The sequence below is a fragment of the Oncorhynchus mykiss genome, chromosome 15, assembly GCF_013265735.2.
Source record: "Oncorhynchus mykiss isolate Arlee chromosome 15, USDA_OmykA_1.1, whole genome shotgun sequence".
Taxonomy (NCBI): domain Eukaryota; kingdom Metazoa; phylum Chordata; class Actinopteri; order Salmoniformes; family Salmonidae; genus Oncorhynchus; species Oncorhynchus mykiss.
Window position 1 is genome coordinate 48,355,000 of NC_048579.1, and position 18,921 is coordinate 48,373,920.

The window sequence follows — 18,921 nt, forward strand, 5'->3', positions numbered from 1 at the left end:
TGAATCACAAATGATGACTCCTCTATTTGGTTAGACATTGAGACTTCTCTTTCAAAATACCCCTTACAGGATCTTTTATTTTTCAGAAGTTTCAAGTCTGTAGAAGATCACTGCAATAATCCCGTTACACTTAACACACTCAAAGTATGGAGGTCAGTTCAACGCTTCCTGGGAAGGTCCAAACTAACCTCTGCTCTTACCCCAATTCTTAACAATCCAGATTTCAGTCCAGGATTGCTGGATGCTGGCTTTAACTTTTGGCTTAATAAGGGCATACGCAGGCTAAATGACTTATTTGCTGATAAAATGTTGTTGTCATTTGAGCAGATGGTCGAGAAATATCGACTCCCAAAACAGGACTTTTTCCGCTTCCTACAAGTAAGACATTATATTCTGAAGAGCACCACCTTAATTGGTAACCCTGATGTATCTGTCATTGAAATAATGCTTTTTTTTCCCACAAAGGAAAATGTCTGTAAGTCTGTTTTATGATACTTTAAGGTCCTTTTCTGCTGTCAACACACAGAGGGTGAAACAAGTGTGGGAGAAAGAATTGTCTGTTACTATTGACGAAGAGATGTGGGAGGACATTTGGAGATATGCAAAAACAATATCTATATGTAATCGTACTAGAGCAATCCAATTAAGAATAATACACAGATTGCATATATCCCCAAATCGCAGACATGCTTTTAGCCCCACTTCCTCTTCCCCTCAGTGTCTTAAATGCAAAACTGATACAGGCACCCTAACACATTGTTTATGGTCATGTACCAAAATACAAAGATACTGGTCTGGTGTTCTGCAAGAAATTGAAAAGATCCTAGGGGTTGATCTAGAATTGGAACCAGTTTCTTTACTGTTAGGTCTCCCTAGTAGGCATGTTACTTCTGTGGGTAAAAGGAGGCTTTACAACATCCTTACCTTCGCAGCGAGGAAAAACATCCTTCTACAGTGGATTAGTGATAAGGTTCCTTCTATTAAAGATTGGCATGAGATACTATTTGAATGGGTGCCTCTGGAATATCTGACATGTACATTGTATTCTAAAACAGACCAGTTTTACAAAGTATGGGAACCTTATCTAAATGACCTAGAACCTGAGGTATCAGCTATTATGCTGCAAGGATTCTCGTAGAATGGCGGGGATCTATGTATTTCAGAACTACACTGTACGTTCCATGTGTGGAACCTAACCTCTTGGTTTAAACTGAGCTTCTTTTTTTGTTTCATTTCTGTTTGTAAGTTTGTTTAAAATGTATGTATTGAGAGACGCAATGATGATGATGGGGTGAGAGAAGCACCGAGCGGGAAGAGGAAAATGGTGTACGTATGTATGGGTGTGTATGTGTGTGTGTGTACGCGTATATGTGTGTATATGCATGAGTGTATGTATGTATATGTATGGGTGTGTGTATGTATGTATGTATGTGTATATATATATATATATACATATATATATATGCGTATGTAACGGTCTGAGTGTAGTGGGTGAGGAGTCAGGCGCAGGAAGCAGAGAGTTCAGGGGAGTGCTATTTTAATGCACTGATAAACGCTGAACATAAGCCAACCCTCACAAAAACACAGGGCGTACTGAACAAACAAATGCCCCAAACAGGGGGACTTAAACTGTCCAGGGAAAAACCCACAAAATGGGAAAACACAAAACCCAATAGACGTGCACACAAGTACACCAAACAGACGATCACAATAATTAATCCCGCACAAGGAACCCTGCGGGCCGGCTGACTAATAAAGCCTACTACCTAACTCAAAACAGGTGCACACAATCAACACAAGGAGGGGGAGGAAATAATCAGTAGCAGCTAGTAGGCCGGCGACGACGACCGCCGAGCGCCACCCGAACGGGAAGGGGAGTGTCCTTCGGTCGGAGTCGTGACAGCGTAGATATGTGTAAGTGGGTGCTGTTTATCTTGTTTTTTTTTCTGTGTGCTTTGTCTCTGTTGTTGTATCTCTTAATATGGGTGAAAATTGTGAAATTCCAATAAAAATACTGTTACAAAAAGAAGCAGTTTAGCTGTTTGGACGCAGAGGAAATTCCAATTGCTCAAACCATATGCAGGATGAACCATATGCAGGATGAACCATATGTAGGATGAACTGTGGAGGATCAAAAGTAATTTTCATCAAAGATAAATTATTTCATTATGTACCATTAGTCAAAAGTCTAGAACAGTTCTTATCACACCCAAGGATTTTGTCTGTGGTTGAAAAGGGACCCCAGATGTGCAGGGAAAGTTTTTGTTCATGACATTGTGGATGGTGCTCTTCTAAAATCACATCCCTTATTTTCAGAGACACCAAAGGCATTGCAGATTGTTCTGTACACGGATGAAATAGAGATCTGTAATCCACTAGGATCCTTTACATCAAAAAAACAAGTTGTTAATGGTGTACTACACCCTAGGAAATATACATCCAAAATACAGGTCTAACCTGGCTGCTATCAGGCTACCTGCCATGGCTAGATCAGCAGACCTCCGTCAATCTGGTGGAGATGTAATATTGAATAGAATCAGGGAAGACATGGATACATTGTATAGTGGGGTTAAAATGCTAACTATTAACGGAGAGAAAATGATATATGGTGCCATGGTCTCTCTCTGTGGAGACACCCTGGCACAACATGAACTAGCAGGGTTTAAAGAGGGTGGGGGCTTTGCCTAGAGTAAGTGCAGACACTGTGAGTGTTCTTTTGAGGACATGCAGTCACACTTCATTGAGGATGCATATACTAAAAGGACATTGGAGAAGCATGCCAGACAGACAGTGTGATGCAATAGAAGATGCGCAGACGGACTTGCTTCGCAATAGCCTGAGAACAAAATATGGGATCAATAGAAGGAGCAAGTTAGTTGAATTCCCAGCCTTTGATATCATACAGCAAACTCCGCAATACATTATGCATGTAATTCTGGAGGGCATAGCCCCATTGGAAATCAAATGTGTTTTGAATCATCTTGTTGTGTCAGGACAGATTGATCTGGACTCAGTGAATTCGGCTATTCTTGGTTTCCCTTATTCCCCTCTAGATGTTAGAGATCGGCCATCCCCAATTTCTGTTAGTACATTAACGTCAAGTGATGGTAAACTAAAACAGTCATCTGGGCAAATGCTTGTCCTGCTAATGATACTGCCATTTGTTTTGGAGAGTTTGGAAGTCAATGCATATATACAATTGATAATTGAGCTAATAGAGATTGTACAGATAGTATTTGCACCTGTTCTTTCCATTGCGACTGTGTCTAGGTTGAAGTTACTCATTGAAAATCATTTGAAGCATTGGAAGGAGCTTTTTCCAGACCGCAATGTTACACCTAAACCACATTATATGATACATTTGCCATCACAGATAAAATCATTGGGTCCAATGGTTAGACATATGTGTATGTGGTTTGAGTCCAAACATTGTTTCTTTAAACAATGGGCTTCCAAGCTCAATTTAAAAAAGATTTGCAAGTCTTTGATCAATCAGAACCAAATATATGAAAGCTGCCAAAATGTTGACAGTTCAATGCACCCAATTCTTTCAAATGAAAGGGAGATGGGACCTGTATCAGAGGTTAAAGATCTACAATATTTACGTGGAATATTGAGACTTCCTAGGTTTCAATGAAGTAAACCATGCTGTATCAGTCAGATGGCTTGTAAATACATTCTAATAAATACAGAACTCAGAAGTCCATGATCTTTGCCAAAGTACTGAATGGTAATATGACAGAATTTGGACTGGTCAAAAACATATTTCTTGTTGATTCTAGGCTTTATTGTTTGGAATATCAACCATTTCAAACTATAAGCTTTGATAGAAACGTCATGGCATATCAAGTTGAGGTCCCACACCTTGCACAGGCCACTGAGTTAGTGGATGCTGAAAAGCTGGTTGATTTGACCTCTCATTACACAATTAGCAACAAGAGCCAAACTTAGGTACAAGTCAAATACCATCTTGGGGATGTAATAGAATTGTACAACAGTTCAAATGACTCATAGTGTGTTCCCCAGATATGAAAAGTGTACTGTCTTTGTTCTGTACTGTATTTTGTCTGCATGATTGCTGTGTGTAAGATTGACAATAAAACAGTGAATTCCATTTGGTCATTCATTATCTGTTCTTATTATGTGAACAGATGAAAAGGATAAGATGCTTGAAATAAGAAATTCGGACTTTGACAAAGCAGTTTTGTACTTGTCACTGTTGATGAAACAGCTTTATATTTCTGGTAATTCTAGTTTCGAGCATTAAGTTACTCAGAACCAGTAATACAATCCCAGTATCAAGTTATATCATCTTATCAAGATAATTAAGGACAAAAAAGCTTGAAACAGGTTAAATGCTCCAACATAAAAACTGGCTGATCAGAAGAAATATCTTGTCAGACAAAAAACAAGCATATATTGCCTTGATTTAAGATATTTCATCTTACTTAGATTTTAATTTTTGCAGTGTATGGATGTATATATTTTTTTACTTTAGCCAAACGCATAACACATACTATTTTCATATCCCTCAATCCCCTCGTGCACTTTAGCAAACTGCATCAATTCAACAATAACCACATCTGACGGTCATATTTTCAGAGAAAAGACATCCCTTGGTGCGGTTGTCAACATTTCCTAGAACGTAATGAACTATTCATTTCAGCACCACTAAACAGTGGACAGCGCTGCGAACGCGACTCATTCGCTGTCATCTCGCTCCTAACAATCCGGGGCATACAGAGGGAAATATAAAAGGCACCGAATACACGTCATGCATCAAAGAAAGACAGCTTAGTCTAGATAACATATAGTTTCTTTCTGCATCACTTGGATTTTGACAGAATGAGAATGCTGGCATTTTTCCTTGTTTGTGCAATAACTCGCCAGTATGGAACATGGGGAACTCCAACGCGTGGATTTGGGTGGACAGATATCCCAGGTAATTTCTTGATTTGATATATTCTAATTACTTTTGGATTTCTTACAGGTTCATTTTCTTCTCATAATGTCCTGAGCCCAAACGTTGTAATATCCAAAAGTAATAAGCTAAGAAAATTCGGTTTTATCATTTGATGCTCTCTCTTTTCTCTCAGGACAAACACCTGCTAAGGTGCAAGTGGGGCACTCTGTGGTGAGGAGAAGCGAGATTGTCAGTCCGAATTTACCTGACGATGCGAACCTTTGTTACCTTTTGAAAGATGAAGACCAGCAACAAATGATCTGCAAACATCGTTTAACTCGGACCAGCAAATTCAACGTCAACCCGTTTGGGCTCCGATTTGGAAAGCGCGACAAATTTGACCCATCCAAGGCCAGCCTCATAAGATCCAGGACAAGCAAACTGTTGCCTATTCTACTCTACCTCCGAGAACTAGAAGTTCCTGCCTAAATTGACACGCATTTTCTCTTCCCAAGAAGGAACCAATATTTAAACAACGGAGACTGTCAATTTCTTAATGTTGTAGCAGTTATAGCAGCGTCGTTATAGCGCGTCACTCATGAGGTAAAGAATGTGTGTGTCATATTGTCTACTTGTAAGTTGGGTTTGGGAAATTCAAGTCTGCTAAATAAACGTTTTGTACATGTATTGTGTGATGTAATTATTACACCTTGTAACAACCGATCAGAAAAAATACACTAAATGTCCAAAAGTGCACCACAAAAGTATGTGGACACCTGGTCATTGAACATCTCATTCCAAAATCATGGGCATTAATATGGAGTTGGTCCATCCTTTGCTGCCATAACAGCCTCCACTCTTCTGGGAAGGCTTTCCACTAGATGTTGAAACATTGCTGCGGGGAATTTCTTCCATTCAGTCACAAGAGCATTAGTGAGGACAGGCACTGATGTTGGGCGATTAGGCCTTGCTCACAGTCGGCTTTACAATTCATCCCAAAGGTGTTTGATGGGGTTGAGGTCAGGGCTCTGTGCAGGCCAGTCAAGTTCTTCCACACCGATCTTAACAAACCATTTATGTATGTGTAGCCGATGTGAAATGGCTAGTTAGCGGTGGTGCGCGCTAGTGGTGTTTCAATCGGTGACTTCACTTGCTCTGAGACCTTGAAGTAGTGGTCCCCCTTGCTCTGCAAGGGCCGCGGCTTTTGTGGAGCGATGGGTAACGATGCTTCGAGGATGACTGTTGACGTGTGCAGAGCGTCCCTGGTTCGCGCCCAGGTCGGGGCGAGGGGACGGATGTAAAGTCTGTTGCATATGGACCTCGCTTTGTGCACGGGGGGCATTGTCATGCTGAAAGAGAAATGAGCCTTCCCAAAACTGTTGCCAAAAATTTGGAAGCACAGAATTGTCTGGAATGCTGTGGGGTTAAGATTTCCCTTCACTGGAACTAATGAGCCAAGCCCAAAACATGAAGAACAGACCCAGACCACTATTTCTCCTCCACCAAACTTTAGTTGGCACTATGCATTGGGGGCAGGTAGCGTTCTCCTGGCATCCGCCAGAATCGTCCGTCGGACTACCAGATGGTGAAGCATGATTCCTCACTCCATAGAACGTATTTCCGCTGCGCCAGAGTCCAATGGCGGCAAGATTTACACCACTCCAGCAGACACTTGGTATTGCTCATGGGGATTAGGCTTGTGTGCGGCTGCTCGGTCACGGGAACCCATTTCATGAAGCTCCCGACGAACAGTTCTTACGCCTCCAGAGACAGTTTGAATCTCGGTAGGGAGTTTCGCTTACCACCTCACGGCGGAGCCATTGTTACCACTAGGCAAAAAATTTGACCAACTAGTCAGTTGGAAAGGTAGAATTCTATGATGGTGCCACGTTGATGGTGCCACTCCCAATGTTTGTCTATGGAGATTGCATGGCTATTGTGCTCAATTTTATACACCTTTCAGCAACGTGATGATTCAAGACAATTACACAAAAGTATGTGGACACCCCTAAAAATGAGTTGCTAAATTTGAAGGTGTGTCCACATACTTTTGGCCATGTAGTGTAATTGTCTTGAGCCAGCAGCATACCACCCTGCATATCACTGCTGGCTTGCTTCTGAAGCTAATCAGGGTTGGTCCTGGTCAGTCCCTGGATGGGAGACCAGATGCTGCTGGAAGTGGTGTTGGAGGGCCAGTAGGAGGCACTCTTTCCTCTGGTCTAAAAAAAAATAATATCCCAATTCCCCACTGCCCTGTGTAGGGTGCTATCTTTCGGATGGGACGTTAAACGGGTGTCCTGACTCTCTGAGGTCATTAAAGATCCCATGGCACTTATTGTAGGGGTGTTAACCCCGGTGTCCTGGCCCTCAAACCATCACGGTCACCTAATAATCACCAGTTTACAATTGGTTCAGTCATCCCCCTCCTCTCCCCTGTAACTATTCCCCAGGTCGATGCTGCAAATGAGAACGTTTTCAGTCAACTTACCTGGTAAAATAACATTTAAAAAAAAAATAATAATCAGCTGTCAGTACCACTAAACAGTTGACAGGACCTTCATTTGTTGGTTGGGGAAGAAAAACAATGTAAAAGGCAGGTAGTAGTGTTGGCTATTTAACAGAATGTTTCTTTGCTGAAAATGTCAATAATTGTCCAAATTAATTTGATGGTTTATGTGAATAAAAGCATGGCCAGGGATCTGGATTTCCTTCTCCACTTAACTCATCTTGAAAAATGTCAGATTATGTAGTAGCAATATCTAACCACAGGGAGGCATTGTGTAGCCCTGTTTTTACAGAGAAACATTTACGTCTTTAGACACAACAGGCATCGTAAGGTTCAAATATTTATTAATTGGTTGTTGTTGTCATTCATTACACAATCAACATGGGTGTTACAGTAAGTCTAAATAAAGTAGGCCGTTTCGATTGATTCCACCTCTGCCCTATCTCCCTCTGACATTGATTGCCAGAAAGAAAGACTGAACATCTCTCCTCACACAATAACCAACACCACTGCTCCCCTCAGGAGGACTGAGTTACAGGGTCTGTGTTTCTGCGCTCACTACAGGAAGTGAACAGAACAGTGCTTCAAGACAGTGCAAACGGAGGATAAAGCCAACATTTTTTTTTGATCGTAGTACAATAGCTTCAACACATGAATCCAATGAGGGTGCACACAGTCATACTGGTTCACACAGTACCTAGCATGGAAACACAGCAACCTAATCCTACAAAAGGAAAGGGGGGGGGGGGGGGGTGAAAGGAAGAGTATACCAGTAGATTAAGATGAAAGGGAGATGGATCCAGTAGATCGGAGGACGGTTGGAACTAGGTCTGTGTTTGACTGCATCGGGAACGGAAAAGGGAGGGTAGATGTGTGTGTCTAGATGTCCTTGAGGTCCTTCTGGATGCCCCAGAGTGTGTCTGCGCTTTTCTTCAGCTGTCCCACCTCAGCGTCGGTCAGGGTCATATTGATCACGCTGCCCACTCCGTTGCTGTTCAGCACACATGGCAGGGACAGGAACACCTCCTCGCCAATACCATACATGTCCTAGGGAAACAAAACACAACCGTCAGTTATAATCACATAGAAATGGGTGTTTTTATTCTTGTGTGTGTGTTTACATTTCCGCATGTGGATAATGTGTGACTGTGTGGGTTATCCCGTCACCTTGACCATGGTGGAGACAGGGTGGATCCTGCTCATGTTCTTGATGATGCTCTCAGTGAGATCAGCCACACTCAGGCCGATGGCCCAGTTAGTGTACCCCTTCAGCTTAATCACCTCGTAGGCACTGGAGGAGCACACAAAAAACAGTCACCGTCAGTCAACATCCGACTGTTGCCATCTTGAACAGGTCTCTCTCGCAATGAGAGGAACCTGTATGAGAGGTAAAGCGGCCTTTACTGGTTCTAACAGCAGACCTATCAGCTATTTGCCAGCTCTTAGAAAACTGTTAGGGGGAAAAAAAAGGGTGTTGGCCATTTCTCTGCAAACAAAGTAACATACTTTGAGCATGCTTATAGTGAAGGGCACTCAACATGTACTACACTGACACAAATGACTGACATTTTCAGTGCAGCCTTTGATATTATTGACCATAACATGTTGAATAAAAAAAACGTGTTTTATGGCTTTTTAACCTCTGCCATATTGTGGAGTCAGAGCTTTCTTTAATGGAAGCTTCTCTAATGTCAAACATCTAAAGTGTGGTGTACAGCAGGGCAGCTCCCTAGGGCCTCTACAATTTTTTTTACCAGAGCCACATATTTAGACTAGATGGAGCTGGGTTAGGTTCAGGGTAGTTACCTGTCGACCACTGCCTTGTGGGTGGCCTTCCAGTCCTCCTTGTCTCCGTCAAGGCCAAACTCTGGGTTCAGCTTCTGCAAGTTGACTCCAGCCACATTGACACCACTCCACACAGGGACTAGCACACACAGGGAGCAAATCAGATATTTACTCATTCATTTAAACAGATATATTAGAATTTCCTATTTAAAACAAGCAGACTCAACTCATTCATAACACATTCTTTCTGACAGAGACAATTGGATGTGCAGAGTGATGTAAAAAGCCATGCCAAAACAAGTACTTTCGTGGGATTCATTTAAAGCCTTTAAATCTGCCAACAGCCTTGTGGCTTACTAGATGTGACAAGACATTCACACACGCGAGCTCAGATTCCCACTGAAGTACACACGCCACTGACGTCAACACTATCCCCATCATCCCCACCACTGGTATCGCCGTGTTCTCCCAGCACCCATCCGTTGAAACTGGAGGCATGGATGCCCAGGCGCTCAGCCATCAGGAAACGGAAGCGGGCGGAGTCCAGGTTGGTGCCGCTGCCGATGACACGGTGTTTGGGCAATCCGCTCAACTTCCACGTCACATAGGTCAGCACGTCCACTAGGGGGTAGGGAAAAATAGGGTCACACGCACACTTATCCTTGACAATGTTAATGAATGATTGCCCATCCCTGTCACCGAATTTGTTGTCACAGTGACCACCCTATCTTGTAATGTGGAGTGGTGTGATACTGTAGTAGTTGATAAGGGTGGAATGTTGGGACAACACAATCTAGGGGAGAATGAGACAATTTTGTGTGTCCAAGATTTTTTTTTAAATGTCTGTGTGTACCGGATTGTTTGTGTGTGTACCGGGTTGTTTGTGTGTGTACCTGGTTGTTTGTGTGTATACCTGGTTGTTTGTGTGTGTGTGTGTGTGTGTGTACCTGGGTTGGACACCACAATAAGGGTGCAGTTGGGGGAGTGTTTGACAATCTGTGGGATGATGTGTTTAAAGATGTTGACGTTCCTCTGGACCAGGTTGAGCCTGCTCTCTCCCTCCTGCTGACGCACGCCAGCGGACACAACCACGATGCGGGAGTTAGCCGTTACGGCATAATCTGGACAGAGATCGGGAAAGAGCAATTGAATTACGTATCATTTTTCCATTTCACATTTAGCAGGGGTAAAATAAAACATAAAAACATCTAAAAGGTAATCAAAACCTTACCCTGATAAGGTCTCTCGTTTCAAAACAGGCTGCATTACATGTTCAATTGCAAAACTACATAAATATTTTAGCTCTGAGCCACCCCAGTGGCATACACACAATTCTCTTACCTTTGTCAGCGACTATCTTAGACGTCTTTAGGAAGAGGCTCCCGTGCTGCAGGTCCATCATCTCTCCCTTCAGCTTATCCTCCATCACGTCAACCAGAGCCAGCTCATCAGCCAAGTCCTACAGGAAAGAGGTAGGGTGGAGAGGAGGCGAAAGGCCAGAAGGAGAGGAAGGATATGAATACCGGGTATTTAATTAGAAATTACATGGTAAAATCCACAATTACAACTAGCCTACATAATAACTGAGTAGTAACCATTTGTTGGCATCACAATAGTAGAGGTAAACTCAAGAGTAAGCTAGTACTAATAAAGCAATAGCAGTAAAGTAGCAGTAAGACGGTGATATAGTTAGACTTACCCTGAGGAGGACGCTGACGGCACAGGCCATACCCACCATGCCCACCCCCACCACGGTCACCTTGTTCCTGGGGGGCTCCGCGGGGCCGCTGGCCACGGGGGTGAGCAACTTCTGCATCACAGACGACATGATTCACAACGCTGGAGGGAGGGAGATAGAGTTTAACCTTCAGTCTAGTTAAGGTTTGTCTACTGAGGGGTAAAAGAAGAAAACAAATCAAATGAAAACCAAGATGAGAGTGTGTGAAATTTGGGTGAGAGGTCATCATGCCTTTGCGAAAAGCAATCTAATTGACATTCACCATTGAGCGCGCTCTTTAGTTCAGGCATAGGCTTAATCTGTGTCTGGAAATCCAGCCCAAGGAATCTATTTCTTAAGCCAATCAAACACTACTGTATTTAATTTATTTACGCACTCAAGACAGAGTCAAAACCAATATCCTAGTAACTGCCCCCCCCCAAAAAAAGGGTCTGACAGTCACCCTAATCCTCCCTCCTACCCCATCTTTAGGCCCCCCGAGCCTAAATTCAATCCACAAAACGCACTGCCCCCTCCATTTGCTGAGGCGCGCACACACACATAAACTTGAGCGATAAGTGACGTCAGTGGGAGAGTTGCGCTGTTCGCAAATATCCCAAGCTAGTCCATGTTACTATGGCTGAGTCCAGAGGCAGGACAGTCAGAAAGCTCAAGCAATGGTGTTCTTACAATTTCACCTGAATAGAAGTTCAGCTAACGACACCTGTTCTACTACAGTTTTACATGACAATGTGACTAGTGGGCCTAACATAGCCACATAATGAGCAGCATGACCCAGATTTGTGCATGTTATTGCAATTCTTAAATATGAAAACAGTGCACCCTCTGATGTGTTAATATTTTAATCTTATGACAACGAAGGATACAGTGCCTTCAGAAAGTATTCAGACCCCTTGACTTTTTCCACAATTTGTTACGTTATACAGACTCTCAGACCATGAGAAACAAGAGTCTCTGGTCTGATGAAACCAAGATTTAATTATTTGGACTGAATGCCAATTGTCACGTCTGGAAGATACCTGGCACCATCCCTACGGTGAAGCATGGTGGTGGCAGCACAGAGCGAGAGAGAGAGAGATCCTTCATGAAAACCTGCTCAGGACCTCAGACTGGGGTGAAGGTTCAGCTTCCAACAGGACAACAACCCTAAGCACACAGCCAAGACAACGCAGGCGTGGCTTCGGGACAAGTCTCAGAATGTCCTTGAGTGGCCCAGCCAGAGCCCGGACTTGAACCCGATCGAACCTGAAAATAGCTGTCAGCAATGCTCCCCATCCAACCTGAGAGCTGGAGAGAAGAATGGGAGAAACTCTCCAAATACAGGTGAGACAAGCTTGTAGCGTAATACTAAGAAGGCTGCTAAGAATTGCTGCCAAAAGGTGCTTCAACAAAGTACTGAGTGAAGGGTCTGAATACTTATGTAAAATGTGATTTCAGTTTTTTTTACTTTTATAAATTAGCCAAAAATTTGAATTACTCAAGAATCTAAAACGGATTCCATATGTGTTATTTCATAGTTGTGATGTCTTCACTATTATTCTACAATGTAGAAAATAGTCCAATGAAAAACCCTGGAATGAATAGGTGTCCAAACCTTTGACTGGTACTGTATATGTATGGGTGATTCCTCACAACAAGAACACCATGACTTTCACTCCATTTTATCAATAAAGGGTCCTTTGGAGGAAAGCTTGTTCACATATGACATGTGTCTCTTAAGGCATAATTGAGAAATATTGAATTGTAGTTGCAATGTGACATTGACCTTACCCAGGTCTTCTTTAAGACTCCATAATGTTTCATCTGTAGGTGCTACAAATTAAAAGTTGGGGTCATATGAACCTTTATTGCTTGCTCTGTAATGAGTAGTATTTTGATTTCAATAACATTTGACATTTATGAATAAAGAAAAATATAAATGTTGAATATAATATACTCTACAGGCATATCAAAGTTTCAGAGTGGGATTTCTGCTAGTTTTAAAGTTATGGCCCATTGTATACAGATACATTGGCATAGTAGGCAATGTAACCAATCAGACCTCCTTATGCTTGTATAATTGCACATCCTGCAAATCACCAGCAGAGGGCAAGCATTTTAAATCCATTTTCACATTCACTGTTGGTAAACGCTTACAAACTGGATCATAACTCTTAAAAGTAGCAGAGATCCCACTCCTGAACTTTATATAGCGTGGGAAAAGGGGATCCGTACACACATTCAGAATTCCATGATCAGAATACTAAAGCTGCATGAACTGTCAAGTCTAGACAGAGAGGGGGAATTAAAGGCTTGCCCAGGAAGACTGCCTGTGGCACAATGTGTTCACCTTGTCAGTCAAGCCTATAGAAATTGGCTAACAAAATACTAGACAAACGGGTGGATAAATGGCCCTATGGCTGGGGTCAAAGAGGCTGCCTATTCACAGAAGACTGAAGGGGAAATCTCAAAACACATCGTTGTCATGTATACTGAACAAAAACAGCATGCAAACAATTAAAGATTTTACTGAGTTAAAGTTTATACAAGGAAATCAGTCAATAGAAATAAATTCATTAGGCCCTAATTTATAGATTTCACATGACAGGAAATACAGATATGCATCTGCTGGTCACATAACCAAACACTGCTGGATTTTAAGGTTTCGCAAGGCATAAATGGGGCCCATGTTGTCCAAAAAGTTAAGACTTGACTCATCTATTCATAAAACATACTTCCAAAAGTCTTAATGATCACCCAGGTGCTTTTTTTTAAGCAAACTTGAGTCAACTTTTTGGACAAGATAGGTCCCATTACATACCTCATACCAATGGTCAAGCGTGGTGGTAGTGTGATGGTTTGGGGACGCTTTGCTGCCTCAGGACCTGGACAACTTGCCTTAATAGAAGGAACCATTTACTCTGTATCAGAGAATTCTACAGGAGAATGTCAGGCCATCCGTCTGTAAGCAGAAGCGCAGCTGGGCCATGCAGCAAGACAATGATCCAAAACACACAAATCTACATGAAAATTGCTAAAAAGCAAGACATTTGAAGTTTTGGAATGGCTTAGTCAAAAGTCCAGACCTAATTGAGGACTTTAAACAAGCAGTTCATGCTTGAAAACCCACAAATGTTGCTGAGTTGAAGCAGTTATGCATGGAAGGGTGGGGGCAAAACTTCTCCAAAGTAACTAGACACTGAACAACACCTACAGAAAGAGTTTGGTTGGAGTTATTGCAGCTAAAGGTGGCACAACCAGTTATTGAGTGTGAGGGGGCAATTACTTTTTCACACAGGCAAATTGGGTGTTGCATAACTTAAATAAACTTGTTTCCTTTATCTAATATTAGGTTTTGATTGAAGATCTGATAATTAAAAATACAGTGCATCTTTAGAGATTGATTAACTTCTTTAAAATGTAAAGAAATATTGCCTTGTAATTCTGTTTCAAAAACCCACATATCTTTAAGATACTTTCACATTTCTCTCCCTCATGAGCAAGGATAATGAATGCTCACAGCAGTAATGGTAGACCTACCAATTAGTTAGTGATAAAACATCTAATGGAATTACAGCAACTGAATTGGCTACAATGGGAAATCATAAGTCAAACCAGTTGGGTCACCTGCTACTGTCCTCCCTTCCACTGGCATATGGTCTTATTTACAATGACGGCCTACACCGGCCAAACCCTGACGACGCTGGGACAATTGTGCACCGCACTATGGGACTCCCAATCACGGCCGGTTGTGATACAGCCTGGAATCGAACCAGGTTGTCTGACTCTTTCTACAAGGCCTATTCTATCAAGTTAGGTCTGCCAAATTAAAATGTAGCATTGGGGGAAAAAATAAGAAAAATACAAATCCAGCCATAGAGTATAGCCTATCATCAAAATAAAAGTAGTTTATAACATGCACAATTAGAAGCATCAATCTGTATAGAGCAAGCTTGACTAAATTCGAGCCCAGTAACTTTGCTCACCGCATCCTCCTTCAATTGTCTCGTCTGGCTGCCACGATAAGCCCCCACCTTGGAGACAGTCAATCACATGATTGTGGAGCTGCTGATCTTCTCGAAGCGTGCGCGTGCCACTGGCGATGTACTTTGCTGGACATGCCAGCGGTTCTCGGCGGCTCCACTTCAAAACGCATTCCGTCTTGGTGTTATCGATTGGCCTACTACTACCGGTAAAATTTAAGTTACGAAATCACCATAAAGCTGACACTTCAATTTCAATCAATCATTTTGGTTGCCCAAAACACTGTCAGCATCTTTGCTGATGAATGCCCTGATCTCTGGTCAGTCAATTGGTTCAATTACATTGTTTTGTCTATTCAAATTGCTTCTAATAGATCTGAACATGATGCATTAACCATGACCTTAACCTGTTGAGTGTAGGGGGCAGTATTTTGATATTTGGATGAAAAACGTACCCAAATTAAACTGCCTATTTCTCAGGCCCAGAAGCTAGAATATGCATATAAATTGTCAGATTAGGATAGAAAACGCAAAAGTTTCCAAACTGTCAAAATATTGTCTGTGAGTATAACAGAACTGATATTGCTGGCGAAAACCTGAGGAAAATACAACTAGGAAGTGCCTCTTATTTTGAAATCTCCCTGTTCCATTGCATGCCTTCCCTCCATTTAAAGGGATATCAACCAGATTCCTTTCCCTATGGCTTCACATGGTGTAAACAGTCTTTAGACATAGTTTCAGGCTTTTATTCTGAAAAATGAGCGAGAATGATCACGTCGCGTCAGTGGATGGCTGGGTGCCAGCAGAGTTTTGCATGCGCAACAGCTTGGAGCAGAAATTCTCTCTCGCTCTCTCCTATTGAAAAAGCTACGGTCCGGTTAAAATATGATCGATTATTTATTGTAAAAACAACCTGAGGATTGATTAAGAAAAACATTTGACATGTTTCTACGAACTTTACGGATACTATTTGGAATTTGTCTAGCCCATCGTGACTGCTCGAACCTGTGGATTTCTGCGCACCAACCAAATGGAGGTATGTTGGATATAAAAATAATCTTTATGGAACAAAGGGAACATTTATTGTGTAACTGGGAGTCTTGTGAGTGCAAACATCCAAAGATCAAAAGGTAAGCAATTCATTTTATTGCTTTGCTGACCAATCTACTTTGTAATGTTTTGTCTGCTGAGAGAGATGTCCTTACATAAACGCTTGGTTTGCTTTAGCTGTAAAGCTTTTTTGAAATCTGACACGCCAGGTGGATTAACAACAGGCTAAGCTGTGTTTTGCTATATTGCACTTGTGATTTCATGAAAATTAAATATTTTTAGAAATTAAATTTGGCGCTCTGCAATTCAGAGCGGGTGCGCCAAGAAGTTAACCGACTGTTTATAATGAGGGCCGTCCCACGTTTAACCTGGACACATAGTATGGCTTCAGCCATGACAGAAACTAAACATCTGCATGCCGCCTGCAGGTGTGAACGTGTGTTTCACTGTCCAAGCCGTGGCTCGAACATGATCTGAATGTGTGATCCGAGGCTGTTTGGTCTCTTGCGCATCAACTTGGGAGAGCGGACAGTGCATTATAGACAAAGCGCCGCATATTTTTTGCCCCCAAAAAATAACACCCAACTTTTTTTGCGTGGTGTGGAGAAAAGGTGGGGCATCCGTTAAACTGTAATTCAACTTTGTCCAGCCTTAAAACGGGTATTATTCATCCTAATCTGACAAGTTTTATTATTACATGGACGATACAGCGGAGATAAGACAAGTACCGGAAACAATAGAACACTATTAAAACCCCAGGAAACCATGCCTGGTATTCATAGCGGACTTTGAAAAAGGCACGACTGGATTTATATAAAGTAACAGTCAAACGTTGACACGCCTACTCATTCAAGGGTTTCTCTTTATTTGTACCATTTTCTACATTGTAGAATAATAGTGAAGACAAACTATGAAATAACACATATGGAATCATGTAGCAACCAAAAATAATTCTACAACATAGAATAGTCTAAATAAAGAAAAATCCTTGAATAAATAGGTGGCCAAACCTTTGAGTGGTATTGTAGATATAGGAAGGATTGGAAATTCTGCAGACAATTACATTAATAGAACACACAATATTAGTTTCTCCTTTAGGATTGCACATTCAGCAAATCACCAGCAGAGGGAGTTTCCTTTAAATACATGTACCCCCCATTCCCGGTGTTGGTGGTGCTAATGACATTTATCATAACTTAAAAAGTTGCTGAGAACACACTCTGGAAATGTGATATACTTGTAGAGTATATTGTTTAAAACAATAAAAAACTAAAAAAAATGTAAAGTACTTGAGATATTCTATTTGTTATGTTGAATAAATTAATGTGAAAATGTTTTATTTCATAATTTAAAACATCCATATTTTAGAGCACACTAAGGACTATAAATAAAATAAGATCCCTGTGGCTAAGTTGGTAGAGCATGGTATGCACTTGCAACACCAGGTTTGTGAGTTTGATTCCCACAGGGGAACTGTAGCCATAAAAAAAAAATAATAATAATTATGCAGTCATTGCAAGTCACACTTATCCAGAGCATCTGCTAAAATGTAAACCTATAACGCTACTAAGATGTTGTCTGTATCATGCAGGGGTTCAACTTTCACAGGGGACATGTCCCCCCCCTCCACATTCTGAAAGTCCATTTTTGTCCCCACCCCCCAGTTATAATTGGAATGTGATACAAAACAAGGCCAAGGTCTGCTTTAGGACCATACGGACAGACCCCTCTGAGCCATCAGATAGGCTGTTTGGAGTGTTCATCTGACTGGATAGATATTTTATATATAATAATCCCCCCCCCCCCCACTTCTATAACCAAAGTTACACCCCTGGTATCATGTACTGTACGGATCATACAAGGCGTCTAAAAAGGGCTTACAATTCCCACTTTCATTTCATCATGACCTTTTCAAAAACGGTTTATGATACAAATGTTTAAAAAAAGTGCATCAAACCTTCTTCCTCCCAATGTGAGTATTACCATAACGATCTGACATACAAATATATTCAGGCCTTGCTGGCGTGGCCTCAACAAATTGAGGCCTATCAATAATACTAATCATACTCAAAATATTGAAGCCTCAAGATGTCGAGCATGCCATAACTGATATCCCAATAGGTCAATTATTATTTTCTTATTAAAAAAAACGAAGCCATGTCCTTGTAGGCCCATGTTTAATACAATAGTCCTTCCATCGTCCTTGAATGTCGGATACTGTTTTTGCACTGCAAGATGGCAGATCATCTATAACCTCCACCTCGTTTGTCACATTCCATTAATACTCTGCACAGTTCGAGATGAATATTCAAGTCGTCAGTAAATCATTAGCCACATCTTCAAAAATGACACATTCCGTAATACGAGAACTTTGTCATGTTCAAAACGGAGTCGCCCACGAAGCTCAACGAGAAAAATATGTAATGTTCCTGTACAGTGAGCGACAGCCACCTTTGTAAGAATCCATCGACTAGGTTGTCGTTCTATGGAGCTAGCCTACTACCTAGCAAAATCACAGCGTGCCATTAGGCTTTGTGTAGCCTAGGACTAGACAGCCTACAAAACGCAGAAATATACATTTCTATTCAGCCGTAAAGGCAATCTAAAAAGGACTTGCAATAGCCCACATCGACTATTCCAAAATGTCAATAAAACCCTAACCATGTATGCATATCAACAACATTTAGGCTGTTGCAAGCTACAGAATGTATCCATAAAAAAAAGTGTGTCGGCCTACGAGCATTTTTCAGCGTACATGAGAATTCACTCAAAGTCAAAACAAACACCGGCAGTAGCTAAATACATACATTTTCCAGAGATTTAACGAGCAGTTATATCCCTTTTTGGTCCAAAGAGGCAGGCGAGTGAAGAAGCTGGTGAGAGGGCGTGACGACTTCACTTGTGGAGTGCGGGTTTTAAATGTGTTTTAGCAGGAGGAGAAAGAGGAGGATGCAACATAGGGCTTTACCACTGGCTG

The 18,921-nt window shown here is 41.7% G+C and overlaps 2 protein-coding genes across 2 annotated transcripts; one reads left to right on the forward strand and one right to left on the reverse strand.

Moving 5' to 3' along the window:
* Window positions 1-4,799: 4,799 nt before the first annotated feature.
* Window positions 4,800-5,554, forward strand: kiss2 (kisspeptin 2; the record flags this gene model as incomplete). The annotated part of the gene is given in 2 exon segments (NM_001281386.1): window positions 4,800-4,942; window positions 5,097-5,554. Coding segments are annotated over 2 exon segments (393 nt in total). The 3' UTR covers window positions 5,393-5,554.
* A 2,182-nt stretch (window positions 5,555-7,736) lies between these two features.
* On the reverse strand, window positions 7,737-18,921 carry LOC110490189 (L-lactate dehydrogenase B chain). The gene is made up of 8 exons (XM_021563424.2): window positions 18,752-18,921; window positions 10,894-11,033; window positions 10,536-10,653; window positions 10,142-10,315; window positions 9,642-9,815; window positions 9,216-9,333; window positions 8,577-8,700; window positions 7,737-8,456 (listed from the first exon to the last, which is right to left on the reverse strand). The coding sequence occupies exons 2-8, from the start codon at window positions 11,020-11,022 to the stop codon at window positions 8,289-8,291; spliced, it is 1,005 nt and encodes a 334-aa protein (XP_021419099.1). The 5' UTR covers window positions 11,023-11,033; window positions 18,752-18,921; the 3' UTR covers window positions 7,737-8,288.